The 15,454-nt window shown below is 39.5% G+C and overlaps 1 protein-coding gene across 1 annotated transcript in view; it reads right to left on the bottom strand.

Moving 5' to 3' along the window:
* The window catches only part of SPEF2 (sperm flagellar 2), a 199,850-nt gene that overhangs the window by 114,046 nt on the left and 70,350 nt on the right, over positions 1-15,454 (bottom strand). Inside the window, exons 12-17 of the mRNA XM_018065771.1 lie at positions 14,933-14,956; positions 13,441-13,473; positions 11,811-11,872; positions 9,348-9,451; positions 5,685-5,941; positions 699-807 (exon numbers count right to left, since the gene is read on the bottom strand). Of these exons, the coding sequence (XP_017921260.1) occupies positions 699-807; positions 5,685-5,941; positions 9,348-9,451; positions 11,811-11,872; positions 13,441-13,473; positions 14,933-14,956 (589 nt within the window). The remainder of the gene's footprint in view (positions 1-698; positions 808-5,684; positions 5,942-9,347; positions 9,452-11,810; positions 11,873-13,440; positions 13,474-14,932; positions 14,957-15,454) is intronic.

A 15,454-nucleotide genomic window follows, 5' to 3' on the forward strand; every position in this document is an offset into this window, starting at 1 on the left:
TAGAGAAGTTCAAGAGACCCTTGAGTAAGTGTCGATGGTGGTGGTGGTTTAGTCAGTCACTAAGTCATGCCTGACTCTTGTGACCCCATGGACTGTAGCCTGCCAGACTCCTCTGTCCATGCAAATTTGCTTTACTCAAACATACTCGTGGAATGAGTTTTGTCCTCTGAGAGTAGATAGGCCTCATGAATCAAATTCCTCTTTGTTGCCTCAACTCATGTTTTCAGAGTTCTCAAGTTTTCAAAACATTGTTTAACTTTGTCTAATTTTTCTTTTCCAATGAGCAAACTGCATACAACCAAAAGAATGCTTATTACGCATTATTTCATTTTAGTTTTAGAACTACACTCTATACTCTGATGCCTAGATCTTTCGAATTCCAAGATCTTCATTGGCATTTGTTGAAAGAGGGCTGAATTAGGATTCCCTCTAATGAACCTGTAAGTTCATGTAGCCATAAAGGGAAATGTTGCTTGATTTAATTCTTTTTTACTGTGACTTTGATGACTTATACTCTGAATATAAAAGCTAGCACATAAATATTTCACTCAATATCAACGCTACTTAGTTTTGTTTTACCTATAAAACAGTGAACGCTAGGAAATACATCTTCCCCCTAGATCTGATGATACTAAATTGACTAGTTGCCAGTTTGTTCACAGGGCAAGAAACAAGAAGACAATGAGTTTTAAACTAACCTGTGCTGTATTTGATCTCTTAAATTCTGGTCCTCATCTGTATCTTTGTTTTTAGCAGCTACACGCTGATTGATATCTTCATGAGGAGCTTCACTTGAAAATGCTTCAGCTATGATATTGAAATTACTTAATTAGAAAATCTACTACACCAGTCAAAGTCGCAGTAGCACTGCCAAAATATACTGATACAAAAAAGCCAAATGAATATGGCTCAATATTAATTAAAATGTTTAACAAAATATTGAAAAAGTAAAGTATAGTTTTGGGGTCAGAATTCAAATTTCCCTTAGAAATTAGGAGAAGGAGGTAAAATACAATATTTAAGAGGAGCTCTAGTTTCAAGGTAGAACATCTTGGGATTGACCATGAAGAGAAGGTACTGAAAAATGATGGTTTGTCATAAATAACAAACAAGGAAGCAATTAGAAAATCAACACCATGATGTAAAAATTAAGAATGAAATAACAGGGTAGCCATAAAGTCAAATATGCAAGTTATTTGTCAATATTATATTAGAACACAATAATTTATCTTTCTAGACTTTATGATTTTTCCCTGTAGAAGAGACAGAAAGGAACATATCACAGGAGACTGAAGCCAAAACCAATTTCAGCTCCTCTGATTGAGTCCTAGCAAGGATTAAGAAACAATGTCCAGAATACTTATGAATTCAGTATAGATGGAAAATCATAAAGAGGGAAAGAAAGCTTTGAACTAGATTAAAAGGAACTAGATTACTCAGTTAATGCAAGAGAACACTGAAGAGCAAATTAATAGCACTCAAAAAGATGAAGTCCCCTCACAGGATACAGCAATCAATTGTCCTCCATCTATATTCATGATAGAAAAAGAGGAAATTAGTTCAGAAAACAGAATATGCTTTTAGGTTATTCAGAAAACCCAAAGATGCTGACGACAATAAGCGATGGAAAAAGACTGTGGGAACTATCATGAACCATCCCATGGTCAATAGCTTATTTTGTCAAGGACTTCAGAACATGTATCATCATTCTTCTCTTCCCAAATTGCACCCAGGCTTTGGCCCCTTCCTCTTCTCTCCATTTCACTAACATGGCCACATCTTGGATTTTCTGATCACCTTGAAGGGCTCCACCTCTGGAATGGCCCCATCTCTACAATATTAATGATCTATACCCTTATCATTTGTCTTGCCAGCACTCCTCTGTAGTTGATGAATCTCTATGACCCATCCTCATAAATTTGTACAGCATTTTCCCCAAATTGACAAGCACTATCCTGACTTGATTTTATTATTTTAGCAAACCTGAGTTGCACGGTTGAACATTTCAACTTCTCTCTCTCATCTGACAACTTCAGTTTATATCTTTCTGCTGCATCAGCCTTAGATGATATCCATCTCTTTTTGACTTGTAACCTCACTGACTATCTGGCTCAAAAATCAGCTGAGCTCTTTCATATAAGTGTACCCTTTCCTAAAACAGGGTATGAGGGGGAGAGAGACAGAGATGAGAAAGAGAGACAGAGGGAGAGAGAAAAGGAATACTAAAACAATAATGATAAAAATATCCTGTTTCCATAGTTCTTTCCTTTTGTTCAGAGACAAGTTTCTTGAGAGGTATCTTATACTCACACTCTCCACCTCCCCACCCCCATTCACATTCTGTTCCATAGCAATCCATCCTTTCCTGTCACCCACTCCATTGAAACAGCTCTCCTTCTGGTTATCAAAGACATCAACCCAATGGAAATGTTTCAGTCTTTGTCTTACTTGATTTATAGGTAAAATTTAGCACACAGTTCTTGAATGGTTTTACACATACAGTCAGCCCTCCATATCAGTGGAGTCAACCAACAATAGATTGAAAATATTTGGAATAATAATTCCAGAAAGGGCCCAAAAGCAAAACTAGATTCTTCCAGGTGTGGCAACTATATAGCAGTCACATTGTATTAGGTATTATAAGTAATCTAGAGATGATTTAAAGTATACAGGAGGATGTGCATAGGTTATATGCAAGTCTCATATGATTTTATATAAGGGACTTGTGCATCCTTGGATTTTGGTCGCTCAGTTGTATTTGTTTGCAACCCCATGGACCGTAGCCTGCCAGACTCCTCTGTCCATGGGAATTCTCCAGGCAGGAATACTGGAGTGGGTTGCCATGCCCTCCTCTTGGCATCCAAATGGGTTCTGGAATTAATCCCCTGTGAATACTAAGGGAAGACTGTAGTACATTATTTTATATCCACAACAAAACTTGTAAAGTAGGATTGTGATGCTAAAATTGGCCCCAAATGGTATAGTTTATAAATGAAAGAAAAAGCATTTGATTCCAGTTATCTCACTCCAAGTTCTGAATTTCTTTTTAAATTTTCAAACTGCTTATTGAACTATACCTTCCTGAAAGCATGCATACGTGAATATACAGCTCAGTGGCTTCCCAAACTGAAAATAGGATAAATAGCACCAAGATCAAGAAATAAACATTCTCAGCCCTTATCATATCTTGAAAGCAAGTTGGATTGCTTTGAGTTGTAGGCTCTGTTCTTCCAATAAACAGCCATGGATTGGCAGTATTCTTCACCTATCCTCAGATATCCTTGAACAAGAATAGGAAGTTAGCTGAACAATCATCACTACTGTTAGTACAGCCCCTACTTCTTTGTATGGAGAGTAGTAAATTCTCCCTTTTGAAATTCGATGGACAGCATTCAATACAAAGTACTGTGCTCAAGAGCTGAAGTAGTATCTAATGGTTTTGTCCTTTTATTTAAATGAACAGTGAAAGGAAGATCTCAAAACTATACAAACTCAAAATAAGGAAGAGTCGAGTGCTCATGCTTTAAATGTCCACCTATAAATATAGGAGGAAATGATTCCCTAAGTCTCTCTTAGCCACAAATGTCACTATACTAGTTGGAACAGCAAACGTATCGTACATATACAATGTACAATAACATCATCTAATTCTTAATTAATGAGGGAATCAGAAAGATATTACAACTAGTTCAAATGAAAATTTGAATGAGAGACATATTCACAGACAGGAATGATAAAATAGATGGTAATAGATGAAAAAACTGGTTACTATGTATAGAACAATGTCATACTTGAAATTATCTTTTTCAGCATGTAGAAATTAACTATCTTAATTGAATAGAATTCATTTGTATGTCTATGCATAAGAATCATTTGAATTAACGTCAATTTTCTACAATTTATGGTTATAGAAGAGATGAGCTAAGCCAGTGAAAGGTACAGAATCCTATGAAACCAAATACTCCAAGGGGTCCCATAGACAATACTCAGTCTTCTATCGAAAGAATATCCAATAATTTTTTGTTCATTTCAAAGTCTTCCACTGTTTTTCCTGATGCGTTTCCTGATGTCTTGCTACTATAGTTCCTGATGCATGTACCAGATTCTATACTAAGTGTTTAATATTTATCTCATTTAACATATGTGAGACAATAAGAAATGTATATTTGGATTTTGTCTCCTGACGCAGAGCTTTGAAAACCCTTGTAATTTCCTATAGTGGTAAGAGGAGGGTTTTTATATTATCATTATTCATAATAAGCCCTCTTTCAACCTTATCTGAGTTTATGCCAAAGAGGTGACTCTTGGGAGGGTGGAGCCCTTCTGCCTGTGCAACCAGCTGACCACAGAGTGGAACTTTCAGTCCTAGCCCCTGGTTTCTAGGGATGGGAAGAAGCTAGAGGCTGATCACTGATGCTCAGTTATATAGTCAGTCATACCTACATAATGGAACTCCCATAACAACTCTACAGAAGGGGTTCAGAGAGCTTGTGGGTTGGTGAATGCATCCATGTGCCAGGCATGTGTCACATACCAGGCTCCACGGGGGAAAGGCCTGAGCTTGGAATTCTTCCAGACTCTGCCCTGCGTACCCCTTCAACTGGCTGTTCATTTGTATCTTCTATGTCAGTCTTTACAACAAAACAGTAATAGTAAGTAGAGTGCTTCCCTGAGTTCTGTGAGTCATTACAGATAATTATAGATAATCTATCAGACCTGAGGAGGGGTCATGGAAACCCCTAATTTATAGTCAAGTCAGACAGAAGCGTGGGTAACCTGGGGATTCGCTGCATTGAGGCAGACATCTGAAGTGGGAAGAAGTCTTGTGGGACTGAGCCAACTGTGAAAATCTGTGACAACTCTGGGAAGTTACTGCTAGGATTGAATTAAATTCTAGGACACCCACTTGGTGTTTATTAAGAACTGAAGAACTGGGTGGTATGGAAAACCCATACACCTTTGGTGTCAGAAGTGTTGTGAGTAATGAAACAGGTTTCCTTGAATTATCCAGTAATAATGCAATGAGCCATTCTATTATATATAGTGTGAGATGGAGGTTTAGAAGAAAGAAAGAATTAGCTTTCCAAAGGTCAAATGCCTAATAACTTGCAAAGCTAAGAATGTGTGCTTTTATTCGTAACTACTTAATTTATGGAATAAAGTGATATTTTCATCTCAACAATGGAAAGTAGTTAAACCATGAATCTTGGCAAGACTATTTGACCTCATGATGTAAGGACTTCAGTCAACTGATAACTGCTCCTCAGTTAATACACAATCCAAGGGAAGGATGTTAGCAATCCTTGCTTGTAGCCCCAATGTGGTTCATGAACTTCACTAGAGTAACACACCAAGATATACTAAGTAGCCATGAGAAGCTCCTTCATTCATGCAAGTCTCAAAGAGGGCACCTCAGGGCCAGGGGAGCTGCCAAGTTGATGGAAGGGTTGAATGAGATGCTTGCGGTCACCATGGAATTCTCTACTAGCTTCAGGTTTGGGCTAGAGTGCTGAATTCAGACAGAGCAGGAGGCAACTAAGCTGTGCTAGGTAATTCTTTGGAAGTCTGAAATGGATTCTTTATTATCCACTTACAATTGTAAACGGGAATACTCACCATTTCAGAGAAAAGTAAAGAACTCTGAATTACATAAAAAGAGATTTTTAGAAAGGTGTCTAGCTTACCCATGATGTCATTCATGCGATTCAGTGAGGAATTATCTGAAATGTCTAATAACATGACAAAATCAAATGCAGAAGGGGGAAGAGGCACTTCTTTGGAAGCTGTAGGGTCAACAGCTAATGTGGATGCTTGTGATTTCTTTCCCTCTAGTTCTATGAGGTTTCTGTTGTAGCCTGTGAGTGCTTCCTCCAGAAGCTTTGCTTGGTTTAATGTCATTGGAAAGCCATCCAGGATCCAGCCTTTATACATAGGTATCTGACTAAATTAAAGAAAGGACAAATAATTAATAGTTTGATAGATACAAATCCCTTTAGAAATAATAACACAATGAATCTTGCCTTTATCTTTCTTTCAACTCCATAGTAACCTCTTTCTGCATGAATTTTACTTCTTTACAGCCGAAATTGGGCTTGCTGGTGGTGCTGATGGTAAAGCATCTGCCTGCCAATGCAGGAGCCACAGGAGACTTGGGTTCCATCCCTGGGTTGGGAAAGTTACCTGGAGGAGGGCATGGCAACCTACTCCAGTATTCTTGCCTGGAGAATCCCAGACAGAGGAGCCTGGTGGGCTACAGGCCATAGGGTTGCAAAGAGTTGGACATGACTGGAGCAACTTAGCATGCACACACAGACATTAGGCTTCCTATTGTACCACAAACACTGCCTTGCTCAAAATCCCTCTGTGGATCCCTGCTGCCCTCCAAATCTATTCCAGAAGCCACAATGTGGTGTTTAAAATGAACTAGCCACAACTTGCTCCCCTATAACTTCTCTCTCACAATTTTGAACCATTCACTTTGAACACACCAATCTCCTCACTGTTCAGTTCAGTTCAGTTCAGTCGCTCAGTCGTGTCCAACTCTTTGCGACCCCATGAATCGCAGCATGCCAGGCCTCCCTGTCCATCACCAACTCCCGGAGTTCACTCAGACTCACGTCCATCGAGTCAGTGATGCCATCCAGCCATCTCATCCTCGGTCGTCCCCTTCTTCTCCTGCCCCCAATCCCTCCCAGCATCAAAGTCTTTTCCAATGAGTCAACTCTTCGCATGAGGTGGCCAAAGTACTGGAGTTTCAGCTTTAGCATCATTCCTTCCAAAGAAATCCCAGGGCTGATCTCCTTCAGAATGGACTGGTTGGATCTCCTTGCAGTCCAAGGGACTCTCAAGAATCTTCTCAAGAGTCTTCTCCAACTCCTCACTGTTACATGAATATAAATAGTACTTTCTAGCTGCGTTCATAGAGTGTTCCTCTTTAGAACATTAATTTCCTCCTTTATACAGCAGGATAACATAACATACCTCACAGGATGCTGGTGAGGATGAACTGAAATAATACATTTTAAGAACTCAGCACAGAATTTAGCATATGGTGGGAACTCACATCGCCAACCTGGAAGTTTCTTCCTACCCCACCCAATCCAGCGTGGCGTCATAACAGCCTGCTTTGAACTCCTTTGGATTCTTTGGATTCTTTTACTCCTCACACAATTGGTTAACTCTTATGTTTCTTGACTTAGAAAAATTCAAGTGAATCTTCTTTATCTTGATTAAATTCTAAGTTGCTGAAATGTAAGGATCACTTCTTCAGTTTTTGCATTCAGTGTCATATCCTTTAAAGAGAATAGGTGCTCCAAAAACTATTATTTTAGTTCTTTAAATTGGAACACAACTTCAAGTTTGCTCTTGCAAAATCCTTAAATTATGTAAAATTAAGACTTTGACTTTTGGGTGAAAAATTATAATTTCATTTCTTTCTCCATTATAACTCATTTAAACACTTAGAATTCCCTTTCTAAAGGTTTGGAAGTGTGTTTTGGTGCCGGTGTGTTTGTTTGGTGACAGTGTGGCAAGAAAGGAATGGGAAAACTCAAGTTCAGAGAGCTTTAATTAATTACTTGTTCAAAGTCACAAAACTGCAAGTGACCCCAAATCTAGTGATCTTTCCACAGTACTAAGCTGCCTTCAGGTCACTGCTTCTATTACTCCTATTAGGCTATGAAGGGCAAGGAAAGCCTGCTTTTTGCTTTTACAGCTTCTTCAGAGCATGGTAAGCATTCTGCAGAGAATGGGATTGTTAATTCATTGGCCTCAGTCTGAGGAGAAGAAACTTCTTGAGCATTTTACCAGATCTGAGGAACCTTCTCCCACCTCCTGTCTCAGGAGTTACTTCAAGGGGAGGAGGCGGCCAAGGCCATGCTTGTCAGGCCGTAGTATGAGGACACCAGATGACAGGGAATGAGGACACTTCCGCTTTGGCTATGCCACTAACCAGACATGTGACTGGACTGCCCAACTGAACTGCCATGCCTTCCTTTCCTCATCGAAGAAGGATGCACGCGGACTAAATGGAAGGCTCTCAGGCTGATGGCAGGTCTCTGAATGTGTCTCAGGGGCAGAGGGGAGGGTGGTAATGAGAAGGTAGCAGAGTTGTGAGGGTGGGGTGTAGACAGTCCAACTCCATGGAAACCAAAGGTAAGATCCATTTTAGAGCTGATGCTCTTCATTCACAATTTTCTTTGAATGATGAATGCCATGGCTAAAACATGTTTTATTCCAGTTTTTGAAAAATGCTGCAACTGTTAGAATGAGATCCCTTCCAGCTTTGGGAATGGCCAACTGTGGCCAAGTTTCTTCAAAAAAGCAATCAGTCCAAGATATATCACCACTGAGAGGCAACTTAAGCCTTGACTGAAGCCTCTTAAGGAAACTCGAAAGGGAGAGTCCATTGCAGATGCCCAGGAAAAATTCTCCAAAACCTCCTGTCCTCATTCTCTTGGTCATAATGTTTCCCAAGCAGCACAGCCCCCAACCCCTCACCCACTTGATGCTCTGCAAAGGTCTTTCACAAAAGCCTTTTTAATTTCTTTTTCCATCCTTCTCTGCCTCATTTCTTTATTGCATGAATTAATTAACCGAGACCCTATGGCTTTTTGAAATTTCTCTCTTTTCTCAATTGTAAAGGAGGGCTGACAAGAATCCTTTTTTTCTTAGGAAGGAGGAATCATAAAATTATAGCCTATTTAAATTTTTTCTTTACCCTATCACACATCACCTCTGTGCTATGCATATGCTATTCCTTGCCTGTGCAACCTCTACTTTCTCCTTGCCTTCCTACCTTGTGCTGCCTGGCCTTTGGACCCCTGGGGTCACTCTCTCCTCCAGAAACTCAAAATGAGGAAGCACTTTGGCCCAAAGCCATATAGTGACGGTTTCTCCTCTCCCAAACCTGTCCTGTGGCTTTTCCAATTGTCTAATTTCTCCTTGAATTCCCCATACAGAATAGAACTTGGGACTTCCCTGATGGTCCAGTGGTTGAGAATCTGCCTCCCAATGCAGGACACATGGGTTCCATCCCTGTTCAGGGAACTAAGATCTCACATACCCTGGGGTAACTAAGACCAAGAATCACAAGGAAGATTCAGCACAGCCAAAAAAAAAGAGAATAGAACCTAACTTGAATTCCAGTCTGGGTGAGTGAAGTCAAGTTTGAAAAAGGGAGGAAAGTGAAATACAGACATGAAAATCACAAAATACATCTTTTTCTTTCTGTATGTATTCATTAGATATTAAAAATTAAAATGACTTCTATATTATTCTTTATAAAGCTCTACCTGCTAATATATTAAATAGACATAAGAAAGAAATTGTGGTCCATAGATACATACTTAATGGCATTTACCATGATGCTGACTAGCAATATATCAGATATGCTCTTTCCTTTCTTCAGCAGCATTTCTGATTTTGCACCAAGCTGAGCACGCACAGTGAGCTGTGAAAATAAACAAGGAATGGTAGGGAAGAGCTCATTTAAAAGTCAGATTCTAAATATCTGGAGGGGAAAAAAAATTAAATGGTCATGTCCTCTGGTGAATACATTGATCCTTTAGTACAATTCTGGAATCCAGCAAGCAGTTACGGAAAATGTATATACAGATTTGGGAGTTCCTCCTCTAGCCCCCTCCTTTACAAGATCTTCCTCTTTAATTCTTAGCTGCTCTGGCGTCCCCAGATTTCATCCTCTAACATGTTAAATCAAAAAGATTGGGGCTTTTGGCTTGAGTTCTAGTCACTCATGCCACGAAGAGGGAGCATGCCTCCTGGGGTGACCTAAGCAAGCCTGACTTTTGCCCACTGAAGTTCTCTTCTATCAATGATCAAATCTGATATATTTCTGCCTTTTCCATTATAGTTTATTATAAGATGTTAAATATAGTTCTCTGTTCTACATAGTAAATCTTTGTTGTTTACTTTATATACAGTAGCATACATCCGTTAATCCCATACTCCCACATTATCCCTCCCCTATCTTCCTCTTTGGCAACCATAAGTTTGTTTTCTAAGTCGGCAAGTTGTTTCTGTTTTATATATAAATTCATTTGATAGAATATAATATTTGTCTTTCTCTGACTTACCTCACCTATTATGAAAATCTCTAGGTCTTCCCATGTTGTTGCAAATGGCATTATTTCATTCTTTTCTATGGCTGAATAATACTGTTTGCTTTTTTGATACCTGATTTTGGCCCTCAGATAATTAGCTTTTCTATTTTTTCCAGCATTTATATTGTTATATGAACAGAACATCCCAAGCGTCTATTCTGAACTCAGCCACTAGAGTGAGCATTTTATGAGTCAAATGATACTATGTGCTAGTGTGTTCAACTCTTTGCAACCGCATGGACTGTAGCCCACCGGGCTCCTCCGTCCATGGGTTTTCCCAGGCAAGAATACTGGAATGGGTTGACGTTTCCTATTCCAGTCCCTTTCCAGTCTAGGGACTGAAACCGTATCTCTTGTGTCTCCTGCATTGCAGGCAGATTCTTTACCTGCTGAGCCATCGGGGAAGTCTCTATTTAAACCCTGCAAAGGCTCCCCTGTACTCTCAATGTCCTCATCATGGCCTCCATGACCCTGGCTGACCTGATTCCTCTCCCTTCCTGCTCATCTCTCTAACCTCCTCGCTTCTCTTCCCCTGCCTTGCTGCACAAGCACCTTTCTGCCTCAAGGCCATCATTCAGCTCTTCTGGAGACCTGAAATGGTTCCCCAGAGCCAGTGGTGATTCTGTCAATCTTCTTTCAATCTGTTTAAACATCACTCTCTCAAAGCGATCTCCCTTACTCTACTTTTCCTTTTCTTTTCTGTTCATATAAATTCATTTACATATGAGTTTATGGTCCCTCTCTTTTAGACTGTAAACTCCTTAAAGCTTGGGAACCCTGTCACTTTTGTTCACTGATATACACTCCCCCCTCAGATTACAACAATACATGGAACAAAGTATGCCCTTAGAACTGAATTGAATACGGAATGCAGGAGATTTTTAACTCAATAAATGTAAATATAAAAGTATATTTAGCCTTTATGCTAATTTATATTTAAAAAATACAGAGAAAAAGTTATAAGCCCCTTTTGATAATTTTCTCCAAACTCATTTTTCTCCCTATATGTCATCATGTTTATAGCTTGGTGTATATTCTTCCAAAACTTTTTCTATCTTAAAGCAGTTTTGAAATCTAAAATATTATAAAATTGATTTCCTTGGGGGAAAAAACAATAAATTAAAAGATATACTTTTATTTATTTACTTTAATTATATTTAATAAAATCCCACTTGATTAATGTGACCATTCTATTTGACCATTATATTTCCATATACAGTAAAGCAATCCTATATATGGAAATATTAGTTTTCATTAAAAGCAATAGTTGGCAAATTGTTGTAAACATTTTTTCAGGGATTAATGAAAAATTCTGCATAGTCACCAATAAGTCCAAGGGTAAATCCTGGAAAAAATTTAAAGATAAAGAGATTGTGAAAGAAATAAAAATAATAAATTAAGTGGTAAAGAGAAACACATCAATATAAATTTGGTATAAGTCTAAAATTTTTAAAAGCATGTGTTTACTTTCTTACTGGCACAACTGAAAGCAATTTCCACTGCTTCAGATACAAACTATATAAAGATATAAAAAATATCAAATAAATTCAGGTTTAGTATTTCATCATCAGGTTTAAGCCAAAGAGGAGCACATTGCTATTTCATATGAAGATGAAAATGCTACAGAAAGGCTATGAATCACAGCACATTTCAATATGCTAGTAGCCAAAATTAGATTATAGTACTTACTTCAGAGAAACTATCACTCGCTACGACTTCTTCAGCTTTTGCTGCTTTTCTAGCATCGGTATCTAGGAATGGAAAAAGTGATGAGAACGTACTCCGGTACTGACAACTAACAGCCATGTTAGTATTTGACCATCTGTGGTTTTGGACCTGCGGGTTATTGGACTCAGCTGTGTCTGAGATACGCCGAGGAAGGAAGTGAAAGCAGCAGCCCAGCGTGGCATCTACCTTCATTTCACAGCATTAAATCCTGGCCACTGTGTGGCTCCATGTTTTCTACTTGTTTTCCTCCAGTGTGGCTCACTCATAACAATGTCATTAGAAATACTTTAGTACAGTTTCTCTTCTTGGAAAACAAGCCAAAAATATAACTAGTTAACTGTATCTTCACTTTTCCTGTATTCTTCCCTGGAGAATCCCACAGACAGAGGAGCCTGGCAGGCTACAGTCCATGAGGTCGCAAAGAGCTGGACACGACTAAGTGATTTTCACGTTCACATTTCTTTCCTGGGCTATCAAATTATAGGTAATAAACATGTCTGAAGGTGGAAAGTTCTAGAAGTCAGAGAGTTTAGTCCAATTGTATGTAAAAAATTAGTTTTCAAAGTCTTTTTATAAGTTACTGGACTTTCATAATAGAATGCCATAAAATACTTAACGATAGTTTAAAAATCAATTAGAATTATCATGTAAGAAACAAATAACTGAAACAAGGGACAGCTTATATTTTTTTTAAAAGACAGGAAACTTGGCCTCTCTGGCAGAACTGCCTGCTCATAAACATGCATGTTGTCCAAGGTTGATGGACATTAAGGTGATGGTACTGTGCTTAGTCACTCAGTCGTGTCCTACTCTTTGCGACCCCCTGGACTGTAGACAACCAGGCTCCTTTGTCCATGGGATTCTCCAGACAAGAATACTGGAGTGGGTTGCCATTTCCTTCTCCAGTGGTGATGGGACAGGAGGAACCAAACTTTATGCAATGATTAAATATGGTAAAGCCTTAACTAGCACAAATAGAAAACATAGTCAAGATTTAAAATTGTTTTTCTTCAATGGTTTTACCAAGGATCTGTAGGACTGAAGCCCAGATCCCAAGGAAGATAATGTTTCGTTGGGTTTGAAAAGCTTGGTTCTATTTGCTTTGCACAAGGCTGAGAATAAGCGTTAATTATAATATCTGAGGAACCACTGTTGAGGTGGGTGGATGAGACAGAGCCACAGCCTCCCTCACCACAGTGAACAAAAGCAGCTGCGTGCAGACAGCACAGTGGTACACGCCCACCTGCATAGGTGAGAAGAAACAGTAACTGCTGTCTCCCTGCAAAGCCAGGAAGAGTGATGATGATTTAGCCTGGCTGTTTTCAAAACTACAACAAAACTGAGCAACTACTTGAAGGGATGTGAAAAGATTCCTTTGAAATTGTCATCTCTGATTGCCAGTGGCAGACAGTGGTTAGGGACAGCTGTGTTGATCTTGTTCTCTCTGTCTTGTGACCACTTAGACAACTGTGTAACCCTCCCCATCTCTCCTCTCTTGTCCTGAAAGTTTGTTTGTGCTCACATCCATGTGCTCCTACTATTAGTCTCACTTATGTAAATGATGGATGATTTATTTTGCTATCTTACTTACCAAGTCTGGTTTTATCTTCTCTTTCTGGTAGTGCTTCATCTTGCACGTCCTTTGGGGAGGAAGTACATGCCGGCACACACGGAGAGATTTTAATATTGTCAGATTTTAATAACATTCTTGATTTTACTTCTATAAGTAAGGTTTACAACCATAAACTCATTAATCTAAAACATTAATGATATTAGGAAGAACTGAATGAGTTCTAGAAATGAACACAATTTGATGATAATTGTACTTAGAGAAACACATAGTAACCCGTGGTATAATCTGTCTTTCAGCTGGTCTTCAGTTTCTATGTAAAATATACAACTGCCATTTGGAAAGGATAATGGGAGCTGAGAAAGAGGTAGAGTTTGTGGAAAACCACCTTAGAAAGATCAGACCTAGAGGGGTCAGTCATAGCCATAATGGAAATAAAGAAAAAATATGTACATTATCTATTACCTCATCAGTTAGAATATAGAGTACCACAACACAGAAGAAGAGGCAGCCTACAATGAAGAAAAACCCTCCCAGTTATTTTCAGAATCATGGTTAAATGGCATTTTCCTTGCAGCTCATGCAAATGACCTGGATTAGAGTCTCTGTTAATTTATTCAGAGACAGCATAAGGTAGGGAAAAGAATAGTGGATTTAGAATCTGGGATTCCTCAAAGCCTAATCATCAACAAGCCTCTGATGCCAAACGAATCAATTCATGTTTAGAACTGCTACTGTTTCCCTTTAAAAGAGCAGATTAGACTATATCTGGCACTGGAGAAGACTCTTGAGACTCCCTTGGACAGCAAGGAGTTCAAACCAGTTAATCCTAAAGGAAATCAAGTCTGAATATTCACTGAAAGGACTGATGCTGAAACTGAAGCTCTGATAGTTTGGCCACCTGATGGCAAAGAGCCAACTCATTGGAAAAGACCCTGATACTGGGAAAGATTGAAGGCAGGAGAAGGGGACAACAGAGGATGAGATGGTTGGATGGCATCATCAACTCAATGGATTTGAGTTTGAGCAAACGCTGGGAGATGGTTAAGGACAGGGAAGCCTGGCATGCTGCAGTCCATGGGGTCACAAAGAGTCAGACATGACTTAGCGAATGAACAATAACAAGATCACATCCTAATTCTCAACGTGGGGCCATACTCTCCAAGTTCCTGCCCCAGAATCTTTACGTAATAAGCAAGACGCAACACTGATGGAAACAGTAATGCAAGTAAACCATAAGAGATCTTCCCCTACCAGCCACCCCCAAAACTGAGATATATTAGTCTAATCAGAGGTCTGCAAACTACGATCCCTGGGGCAAAATAGGCTGGTTGTTTATACACAGTCCATAAGCATCTCTCCAGGGGATAGCACTGCAAAGCATCCCCCTTGCCATCTGTCTGCTCCTCTCCAACACCTTCCTTGGCTGCTGCCCAGGACTGGCACTGGGCTGCATCTAGAAGATGGGGACTTGCTGCTGGTCACTGCCAAGCTTTCCGTAGTGGAATTCTACTCTGAGAGCTGATCACTTCGTGAACTTTCCCAAAACGCCAACATCTCACCCCTCTCCGAACCCTTACAGTTGAGCCTTCCACCCCCTTACCTTACAAATGGACATGAATTTGAGCAAACTCTAGGAAATAGCAGAGGACAGAGGAACCTGGCATGTTGTAGTCCACAGGGTTGCAAAGAGTTGGACATGACTTAGCGACTGAATGAACCCCCTTACCAACCAGTGGCTCTTTCTTCAGGAGAATGCCTGAGCTCAAGTCTAGCCCACCATACTGGATGGCCCACCTAGGTAATAATATGTGTGTGTTTGTATGTATTAGGGCAGTAGGGATGGGGGTTGAAATTTTCTCTCTTGTTATGTAAGTACCCATGTAATATATCCTTGATGTTGCCTCTGGGCCCATAAAACTTAAAATATTTACCGTCTGAACTTTTACAGAAAACTCTGCCAATCTCTGGTCTAGAGGATCTCTTAGATGCCAGCCAGTTGGAAATCTCTAATGTATGAAGTGCAGAGAAGAAA

The sequence above is a fragment of the Capra hircus genome, chromosome 20 (assembly GCF_001704415.2).
Source record: "Capra hircus breed San Clemente chromosome 20, ASM170441v1, whole genome shotgun sequence".
Taxonomy (NCBI): domain Eukaryota; kingdom Metazoa; phylum Chordata; class Mammalia; order Artiodactyla; family Bovidae; genus Capra; species Capra hircus.